General features: G+C 45.3%; 2 protein-coding genes and 1 long non-coding RNA gene across 5 annotated transcripts in view; 2 read left to right on the plus strand and 1 right to left on the minus strand.

Annotated features, from left to right (window-relative positions):
• Window positions 1–10,791, minus strand: part of LIPC (lipase C, hepatic type) — a 187,223-nt gene that overhangs the window by 98,426 nt on the left and 78,006 nt on the right. The gene's annotated exons all lie outside the window — the stretch shown is intronic.
• Window positions 1–10,791, plus strand: part of LOC121819974 (uncharacterized) — a 193,011-nt gene that overhangs the window by 43,816 nt on the left and 138,404 nt on the right. The gene's annotated exons all lie outside the window — the stretch shown is intronic.
• LOC114115613 (acidic leucine-rich nuclear phosphoprotein 32 family member E-like) overlaps window positions 6,682–10,791 on the plus strand; it is a 34,304-nt gene continuing 30,194 nt past the window's right edge. The window contains exon 1 of the mRNA XM_042252393.2: window positions 6,682–9,585. Coding sequence (XP_042108327.1) covers window positions 6,861–7,763 — 903 coding nt within the window. The 5' untranslated portion in view covers window positions 6,682–6,860 and the 3' untranslated portion in view covers window positions 7,764–9,585. The remainder of the gene's footprint in view (window positions 9,586–10,791) is intronic.

The following is a 10,791-nucleotide window of genomic DNA, read 5'->3' on the forward strand; positions in this document are numbered from 1 at the left end:
TTTAAATTGTCGTTTTAAATGACGATTTTGTTGTTTAGTTGGTGAGCTATGTCCAACTCTTTGTGACTTCATGGACTGTAGCCCACCAGGCTCTTCTGTCCATGGGATTTCCTAGGCAAGAATACTGGAGTGGGTTGCCATTTCCTTCTCTAGGGGTCTTCCTGAACCGGGGATCAAACCCGAGTCTCCTGCATTGGCAGGCAGATTCTTTACCACTGAGCCACAGTTTTAAATAACAGATCTTCCAAAAGTTATTTATTAAGGGATTGTCTTTTGCTTCAGCAACATGGCGGAATACTCAGATTGACTAAATAGTGTTTTAATTTTTAAAAGTTTTAAATGCCCAATAAAAGCAATGCTATCGATATTACCCTTACTAAAAATAACAGTTATTGTTTACTATTTACTGTCTCCTGAGTATTACTATGTCCTAGGCACTCTGCTGAGCATTGCACATGCATTCTTTTCATTTAATCCTCACAGCAAGCCTCTGGGGTACAGGTATTAGGTTTAGGCCCATTTACACAAAAGGGTATTGGAATTCTGCGAGATTAAGTCATTCACAACACTCACTCTGAGTCTGTGCTCACATTATACACTCATTCCACACACACTGACTGCACACGTCAAGGATGAACAGGGCTTCCCTGATGGCTCAGGGGTAAAGAATCTGCTTGCCAATTCAGGACACATGGGTTTGATCCCTGGTCCAGGAAGATCCTACATGCCGCAGAGCAGCAAAGCTCGCGTGCCACAGCTATTGAGCCTGTGCTCTGGAGCCTGGCAGCTGGAACTGCTGAGCCCACATGCCGCAGCTACTGTGGCCACACACCCGTGATCTGCAACAAAAAAGGCCGCTGCAATGAGAGCCCGTGCAACTAGGAAGCAGCCCCTATTCACTGCAACTAGGAGAAAAGCCCTGTAGCAGCACTCAGCACAGCCAAAAAATCAAATCAATCAATAGTTTTTAAAAAAGCATGAGCAAGGCACAGAACCTTACCTTGAGAAGTCACGTCTACTTTAAAGGAGGAGATATAACTAATGGATACAAGACAGCTTGGACGTTAGTTAGGCTTGCAATAAGCTGACACAATCCAAGCAACCAAGCACCTAACCACCCTGGTTTCCATAGGACTGCCCTGATTTAGTATCAGACATCCAACAACCTAGGAAATCCCTTAGTCCCAGAGAACCAGGACAGCTTGTTACCCTACACTCAGCAGAAACGTAGAAAGGATGCTCTGTGAGGCCTAGCCAGGATAGGACCGAGCCAGGCTTCCCTGGTGCCTCAGATGGTAAAGAATGTGCCTGCAATGTGGGAGACCTGGGTTCAATCCCTGGGTCAGGAAGATCCCCTAGAGAAGGGAATGGCTACCCACTCCAGTATTTTTGCCTAGAGAATACCATGGACAGAGGAGCCTGGGGGCTACAGTCCATGGGGTCACAAAGAGTCAGACACAACTTAGCATTAACACTTTCACTCAGGCACGTGAAGGGGAGAGAGAGGAGTGGCCAGGCAGAGGGATGGATGCGAGCAAAGCCACAGTGGCGAAAGCGACATGGATGCAACAGAGGGTCAATGTCGAGGGAGCAGGGGAGAAGACACAACATCTGTGCTTTGTTATGCTGTGGGTTGTCTGTTTATTGGAATTTATTTCTAGGAAGAGCAGAGAAACACTGGGTATCTGATGCTTGGGAGGCACTTTGCTAGAATTCCGGGGATGGAGAGAAGCGTGATGTTTGGTGCATACCTGCTTTGGGCCTAGTGGTTCTCATCTGTGCTCCTTGCTGTCGCCTCCCCTCACAGCCCTCGGCGTGGGGTTCAGAACTTCTCATTGTTCCTCAGGTTCACATCTCTAATCTGTGTGGTGAGAAACCTCAGGGCCTTTGGGAAGAAGAGGCCCCAGGCCCAGCTCACCCTTCCCGCAGTGTCACTGGGAAGGCAGCGCTGGGTGGCTGTGGGATATCCCACCTACTGCCGGATTAACCAGCTGATCTGGGGCCTTCTGGGAGCCTCAGGAATCTGTAAAACGAGAATGGCAGTGCTTCCTCGCAGGGATGCTGTGAGGTTCAAGAAGGAGAATGACTGCGCCAGCACCTGCCCCAGGGCTCAGTGCCTGTAGGTGTAAGGAGGAAGTGACGTTCAAGCCGGCTCTCAGTGGGGTACTTCTCCAGGCGAAGAAGGAGGGAGAGGACACTCAGGAAACTTGGTTCCTCATGTATGAAGGCATGGAGCCCCAAAGCAGCCTGTGACCTAGGGGAGCGGGGAACAGTGCATGTGGTTGTTGTGTGGGACCTTCTCCCCAAACTCTACCCTCAGCCTGCCCATCCCCACTGCTCCCCGACCCTGTGAGTACCTAGAATCTTTAGAGCCACCAGGGACACTTTGCTCTCTTCATCCCTCATAGTCAGTCACCTTTTCCTGTTGATGTCGCCTCCTAAGTCTCCCTTGAATCCACTTTCACTCACCCCCGTCCAGTGGATATCAGCTCTCCCTTCGTCACTGACTCCCTATGGATGTCCTTGCTCCCACGTTTGCTTCCTTCCAGTCCAGTCTACACACCAGCAGATCATGAAAACTGATGCTAGTACTGCCCTGTGTGTGCTAAGGGCATTGCTCAGTCATGTCCGACTCTGTGATATCATGGCCTATACAGTCGATGGAATTTTCTAGTCTAGAATGCTGGAGTGGGTAGCCTTTCCATTCCCCAGGGGATCTTCCCAACCCAGGGATCGAACCCAGGTCTCCTGTATTGCAGGTGGACTTTTACCAGCTGACTCACAAGGGAAGCCCAAGAATACTGGAGTGGATAGGCTATCCCTTCTCCAGCGATCTTCCCAACCCAGAGAATTGAACTGGGGTCTCCTGAATTGTAGGTGGATTCTTTACCAACTGAGTTATCTGGGAAGCCCAACCAACGCTCTTTGATAGGCTCCTAGAATTCTTGGGGAACCCATCACATACAACCCTTGGCGTGTAGCAAAAGTGCCAGATGGTGTGGTCCCTGCCCACTTCCAGCTGCCCCTTGAGCTCCTCTCCTCCTTCCTCTACACTCTCCTGCCATGGTGGGTGGCTCTGCACAGTTCCTAGAACATGTCTTACTCCTTCCCCACCCAGAACCTTGACTTTCAACCCTTTCATTTCCTCCCCATTAGCCTAGTTCACTCCTGCTCATCATTCAAGTTTTTGCATATATGTTACTTCCGCACTGTGCTCTGTAGCATTCTCAGCCGGCATGTTCCATTTGCATCTGATTTTAGTTAAGAATCTTTGCATTTGGAGGAGGTGTTTTGCTGCTGCTGCTGCTGCTGCTGCTGCTGCTAAGTTGCTTCAGTCATGTCCGACTCTGTGTGACCCCATAGATGGCAGCCCACCAGGCTCCCCCGTCCCTGAGATTCTCCCGGCAAGAACACTGGAGTGGGTTGCCATTTCCTTCTCCAGTGCAGGAAAGTGAAAAGTGAAAGTTTTGAGAGGCAGTGTAACCAAGTGCTAGACTCATGGGCTTGGGAAGCCAGGGAGTGTGGGCTCAGAAGCACTGATGCTCATTGGCTGTGCCCTTGGGCAAATTATTTACTCACCTTAGTTTCCCCATCAGTACAAAGGGATAATAATAGTACCCATCCCAGTGGGCTGTGAGGATTAAACAAGTTAATATTAGAAAAGTCCTTACTAGTGCTAACCTCACCCATATTAGGTCACTGTATAAGGATTTGTTACATAAATAAACTGATTTGCTCCCGAGCATTTTGCTCACACACCAGGCGTGGCATCTACCGTGTTGTGTTCAGACCCGCTTCCCTCAGCTGTAAGGTCCTTTTGAGGGCAGGGACTATGGCTTAGGCATTCTCTGTATGCTGATTCCCAGAAAAGTGCTCAGTGCACAGCAGGTTAGCAAGAAACGGTGCAGGAAAGGAATAACATGTGATGACGGAGGCGAACGCTAAGAACAGAACCATATTCTAGAGGCAGGCCTGCATGCTTAACTCTGCCCATGCCTGCTAGCATGACGAGCCAAAAGGCAGGGTCCAAGGGGAGAGCCTTTGGGTTTTAGTGTCCTGCCCTCTAGGGTAGACTCAACACCACCGGCAGACCCACTCAAATTTCCATAGAGATTTTCTTTACTAAAGGACAAAGCACACACTGGGCATACATTTTAAAAAACAGACAATAAAATTCAAGGAGTGATCTGGAATGGCTGGGAATGTCACTTTAAAATGCCCTTTTTAAGTATGGAGGGAATTAAGATATTAGATTAACAGATAAATGTCCCAGAGAATAAATTACAAAATTAGTCAGTTTTTTTTGCTTCAATAGCCTCTTTTGCTGAGCTTTAAATTACCAGTACTAAGTGGGGGCGTGGGGGGAGAAAAAAGAGGACTCATTAAAAAAATTGATTTAGGACAACTTGCTAAGAGATATTTGTACCCAATGAGCATGGTATTATCGGAGACAGCTGTGCTCTTTAACTCCCCAAATTTACTTAAAGAATAGATGGAAAACCATCTTTCTACTTTATGTGTGTGATTTATTTTGGGGAATGAAATCTGTATGCTGAGTGGTGGTACAGCAGTGAGAGAGGCATGGCTGGGGTACACAGGCTCCCCTCCCGCCCTCACTATGTCTCTAGACGTGTGTGTGTGTGTGTGTGTGTGTGTGTGTGTGTGTGTGTGTGCGTGCGCACGTGTGCATGGGCTCATGTGTGTTTGTGTTTCTGGGAAACTTCTGCCAGGTGCAATATCTCCTTTTATCTTCAATATCATCAGAGTCACTAAATCACAGTACTAGCGTGTCAACTGCCTATTTGTCAGGTATCAAATCAGAGGCCCCTAGAGTTGGAATTTTAGATTAGCTCTTTCTAACTGCTATTTTGAGCCAGTGTGCTCAGTCACTCAGTCCTGTCTGACTCTGCAATCCCATGGATTGTAGCCCACCAGGCTCCCCTGGCTATGGAATTTTCCAGGCAAGAATACTGCAGTGGGTTGCCATTTTCTACTCCAGGGGTTCTTTCTGACCCAGGGATTGAATCCAGGGATCCAGGGATCCCAGTACATCTCTTGCATTGGCAGGTAGATTCTGTACCATGCGGCCGCTGGGCTGTAGAATGTCTGTTACACATGGTCCCTTCTTAATCTTTAGTAACCTAGCATTTGTACAAAGGAGTGTGAGATGCTCTAAGCAGTTCATATGCTTTGCAACTCATTTCAGTAATGACAAAAATGAATTAAAGTTAATTTAAAATGTTTACACATATTTAACCCCCTTTTGAAGAATGTATTTGGTTAGTTAGCTTTGAAGCATTTAGTAAATGCTTGTTCTATACCACATCATTTTAATTTGTAAGTAGGGACATCATAGTTGAGGTTGGGAATCATGCTTATTGCCGGGAGACTCCACCCCAGCCACCCTCTTTCTGAGTGAAGGGTTCCCTTAATACATTCCCTACCTGAGAGTCTGATGCTGTCCGGAGTCTGAGAAAACACCCACCCACTCTGTGTAAGGCTTGGGGTGAGAAGTTGATTGTTGAAGGAGGACCAGTTTGTGGTAGAGTCAGGTCTCAGAAATAGGTTTCCTGATTTCCCTAAACCCTTTCAGAAGTCCCCACACCCCAGGTGAAAAACTGGTGTTGATCATTTGTGTAATATCACACCACAAAGTTTCTAATTCACTGCAGATGTTTGCCTCAAAATGTTTTCCCAGAGACAGGATGTATTGGGTTGGCCAAAAAGTTCATGCAGGTGTTCAGTACCATCTTCCAGTAAAATCTGAATGCACTTTCTGGCCAACCCAGAACGTGGGGTTTAGTGCGGACAGCCATCGCGCTGTGTTCTCCTGCTGTCCCCAGGGACACTGCCCAGTGTGTGTGGGCCCAAGCAGAGGAGGGGCTGGTGCCCAGAGCTCTAGTGACCACAGTAGCTCCACACACCTGCTTTTCTTGAACTGTTTCTTACTCTTACAAACTAAGAGGTAGGTAGGTATTCCTTGTCCACTTTATAGATGAAGCAATGCGGCCCAGGGAGGTTTGCTGTTGTTGTTTAGTTGCAAAGTCATGTCCAACTCTTGTGAGCTCCATGAACGGTAGCCCACCAGGCTCCTCTATCCATGGGATTCTCCAGGCAAGAATGCTGAGGTGAGTTGCCATTTCTTTCTCCAGGGGATCTTCCCAACCCGAGGACTGAATCCAGGTCTCCTGCTTGGCAGGCAGATTCTTTACCACTGAGCCATCTGGGAAGCGCTCTGGAGAGGTTAGTTTAGGTAACTGTTGAAGACTCCGTTCTGCCTGACTCTGAAGCCTGAGGAAGATCTTCCCATATAAATAGACACCATACAAATGGACAACATTGTCCAGAAGTTGAGCTGGCTGTGTAGAGAAGAGAGGCACAGAACCTTAGCTGGAGAGAGAATATGAGGTTGATGGAAGCTTTTCCCCCGTTCATTTTATTACGATTATTTTTAAAGAGAATACCTGCAGTGCATGGGCTACCTCTAAAAGCAGACAAATGAAAAGGTTCCCACTAGGTGCTTCTGGAGTAGAAACCAGGAGGCTAGGGCTAGGATAGGAGGGACATTTTTTTTTTTTTTTTACCATATACTTATTTTGTACCTTTTAAAATTTTGTACATGCAAATGTGTTACCTTATTAATGGTAAATAAAATTTAAATTTAAAAGAGGAGAGGCCTCCGAGCAGCCATTGAAGGGGAAGGAACTGAGGGTGTGTGTATGTGTGTGCGTGTGAGCGTGCACGCGAGTGTGTGGACAAGGAGGTGGGGGCGGCCGAGTTAGAGTCCCAACTCCTTGGACTCCATTTGCGATTCTCTTCTTCCTTCCCCATACCTATCTGGTGGTGGTGGGCATTTATATATGCCTTTCTTTTCATTCATTTCCAAATCTTTTAAAAATTTAGGGTTGGGGGTAGTGGGAAAGGCAGGAAAAGGTAAGGGAGGAGAGCAGGAGGAGGACATGGAGATGAAGAAGAGGATTAACCTGGAGTTAAGGGACAGAGCCCCGGAGGAGGTAACAGAATTGGTCCTTGATAATTGCCTCGGTGTCAATGGGGAAATTGAGGGCCTGAATGATACTTTTAAAAACCTAGAGTTTCTGAGTATGGCTAATGTGGAACTAAGTTCACTGGCCCGGGTGCCCAGCTTGAATAAACTTCGGAAGTTGGAACTTAGTGACAATATAATTTCTGGAGGCTTGGAAGTCCTGGCAGAGAAATGCCCAAATCTTACCTACCTCAATTTGAGTGGAAACAAAATCAAAGATCTCAGTACAGTAGAAGCTCTGCAAAATCTTAAAAACTTGAAGAGTCTTGACTTGTTTAACTGTGAGATCACAAACCTGGAAGATTACAGAGAAAGCAGTTTTGAACTGCTGCAGCAAATCACATACTTAGATGGATTTGACCAGGAGGATAATGAAGCACCAGATTCCGAGGAGGAGGAGGAGGAGGATGGAGATGAAGATGATGAAGAGGAAGAGGAAGATGAAGCTGGTCCACCTGAAGGATATGAGGAAGAGGAGGAAGAAGAAGAGGAGGAGGAGGAGGAGGATGAGGATGAAGCAGGCTCAGAACTGGGAGAGGGAGAAGAGGAGGTGGGCCTCTCATATTTGATGAAAGAAGAAATTCAGGATGAAGAAGATGATGATGACTATGTTGAAGAAGGGAAAGAAGAAGAAGAAGAAGAAGTGGAAGAAGAAGGTCTTCGAGGGGAAAAGAGGAAACGAGATGCTGAGGATGATGGAGAGGAGGAGGATGACTAGATCATTCTAAGACCAGATTTCCTAATGTTCCTGGGTGTGCAAGAGAGTGGTCACGTCTTCTTTGTTTCTTCTTGTATGATAGCTATCCCTACAGAATATAATGTGTAACTTTTTATAGGAAAAGTGTGGTTTTACTATTTTTGCCTTATCATTCCAAAGAAGATTAGCTAGTCTGTTAATGATCATATTGTATGTAGAGAAAAATTTTCATTGACCCCCCCCATTGTGAAATTCCCTAGCAATTTATTTAGAATCTTAAATTTTCTAATTAAAGCTCATTGTATTAGTCATTTTTAGCATAATTAAAATATGACTGCTTTAAAAAATAAAAAATAAAAGAGGAGAGAAGAGAAAGATACTGCATGTATTTGCTGAAGAATTTAGCCTATACAAATGGAATGTGGGACACCGCCATGAATGTCCTTCTGCTACTGAGCCCAGTCCTTCTTGCTACCCCTCCTCCCCACCACCTTGGCCCCCATCAGCCATTGCCGTTGTTTTGAAGACCCTTTGTGCACACGTGTACACATGTCCTCTTTAGCATGTTAGATTAGATTGTACATATTGGGTGGTAGCTTGTTTTTTTCACTGATTATTCCACATCAGTACACATAGGTTTACTTCATTCATTTCAAAGGCTGCCTGATGTTTTTCTATGTGGATATACTAAAATGTATTTATCCAGTTCTCTATTGATAGATATTTAAATTGTTTCCAGTCTTTGCTTTTATAAGAAACCTAACAGTGAATATTCTTATTCTATCTTTCCACACTGTGCAGGTCAGTCTGTAAGATAAACATTTAGCAGTGCACATCAAAAGATCAAAGGATATTTGTGTGTCTTTGACTATTTTTTTAAGATATTTTTTTGATGTGGACCATTTTTAAGTCCTTATTGAATTCAATACAATAGTGCTCTGTTCCATGCCCTGGTTTTTCCTGATCCTAACTCTCTGACCAGGAATTGAACCTAAACCCGCTGCATTGGAAGGTAAAGTCTTAACCACTGGACCACCAGGGAAGTCCCATGTCTTCGATTTTTAAAAATGATATGTGCAGCTTAAAATTTGAGAGATACTGTCATATTGTCTCCTGAAGAGGTTGTACAATTACCCTTCCACCGCAAGGCATGAGGATGTTGGTTCTTCACACCAAGGGAAGGTTTTTGCAGAGAGAAGCCAACTTTCTATGGAAGAGAAGTCTTTAGAGACACAGTGCAAAGGCTGTAAGGGCTGGTTCCATGGCCTCTCCACGGCAGGGGCAGAACCATATCCACAGGGCCTTTGCCCATCTCCACGGGAACTGGGTTTCCCTCCTCAGTCAGTCTATGGGTATTTATGGAATATCCATGTGTGCCATGTACTTTACTAGGACCTGGAGGGATCACCAGGAGTCAGACTCTGGACTTGCCCCCAAGAAACCTGTGATCTAATTGGGCAGCTAAGAAATCCTTTATGAGAAGAGAAGCAGCAGTACAAAAGACTGAAAGCCCAGATTCTAAGTGAGGCTTATGAACAATAAATGTGTCTAGAGGCTGGGGGAAGTCGGATCACTTTTGGCCTTGGGAAGTCTTCTCAGAGGAAGCAAAATTTATGCTAACCTTGAAGAATGGGTAAGATTTTGCTAGGCCAAAGGGAGAATGTGAGTGTTAGAGGTGGGAAATAGATTCTTAGTTATTACGCAACAGTTAATTGGTGCTGATCACAATGCATGAGACGTAAGAGGTGTGAGTTCAGTCCCGGGATCAGGAAGATCCCCTGGAATAGCAAATGGCAACCCACTCCAGTATTCTTGCTTGGAAAATTCCCATGGACAGAGAAGCCTGGCGGGCTACAATCCATGGGGTCACAGAGAATTGGACACAACTGAGCAACTGAATGAACACACACACACATAGATGTCAGATACTGTGCAAGACGTTAATTAATTTGCTCAAGTAACAAGTCCTGCATGCCTACTGGGAGCCTGGGGAACTTAGATTCTAGGCATTTTCACACTTATATGCCTCATTTTACAGAGGAGCAAACTGAGGCCCAGGGAGGTTAAATAACTTGCCCAAGGTCACCCAGCTAGTGAGCGGCCAAGCTGGAAGCTTAATGTTGGTTTTCTGATCCTTATTGTCTGGTCCTTATTATCCCTTGCTAACTGCTAGAAAGCAAAGGTACAGAAGGAAAAATGCACAAAACCCATTTGGGAGATAAAATATAGGTCAGTTTATGAAGGATAAATTAGGGATCAGATCTGAGGTCTATTCCAGTTGCCCAAGCTGCATACCCTTATAACAAAACAATCTGCAAGGAAAGATGGCATTTTTGTGGTCTGAAATTTCACAGCTCATGCAAGTGGTGTTTATTTTTTCCTGCAAATTACAATCTGCATTGACATTATTAAGGAAATCACATGGACCCAGCAGAAAATGAAGAATCCAATTGATTATTTTTATTGCTATAGAAGTCTTTTGTAGGCGAGCTGGGCAGAGACCCAATTTCATTTGCTTGTAATATTGCAAATGCTGCTAATTGCCTGTCTTTAGTAAAGGATAGAGACAAAGGAACAATCAAAGGTATTTATTAGAAGTTGTTTGGATAAATTAGCTTCACATTTCAGTGGGCTTCATCTCAGTGCAGAACACCCAAACTCCACGTGTTAATAAATGACAGTCACGACATCACCTTTTGCACTGTTTGTACAGTCGTTTCTGGCAATGCTGTAAAGTACCATTGAATTGATTATTTTCAGGCTGACTTTTTTTTCTGCAGAACTTGAACTATTAGTGCATTGCCATTCAATCCAATTTAGTAGTTATGACAGTTGGAATAACTACATTGCATCTTAATATGTGTGTCTCATGCATAAATCACATTGTTTGCCAAGAAATAAAGAACTGAGAAGCTGCTGCTGCTAAGTCACTTCAGTCGTGTTCGACTCTGTGCGACCCCATAGACAGCAGCCCCCCAGGCTCCTCCATCCATGGGATTTTCCAGGCAACAGTACTGGAGTGGGGTGCCATTGCCTTCTCTGGAGAAGC

This window comes from Ovis aries, chromosome 7, assembly GCF_016772045.2.
Source record: "Ovis aries strain OAR_USU_Benz2616 breed Rambouillet chromosome 7, ARS-UI_Ramb_v3.0, whole genome shotgun sequence".
In the NCBI taxonomy this organism is placed as follows: Eukaryota; Metazoa; Chordata; class Mammalia; order Artiodactyla; family Bovidae; genus Ovis; species Ovis aries.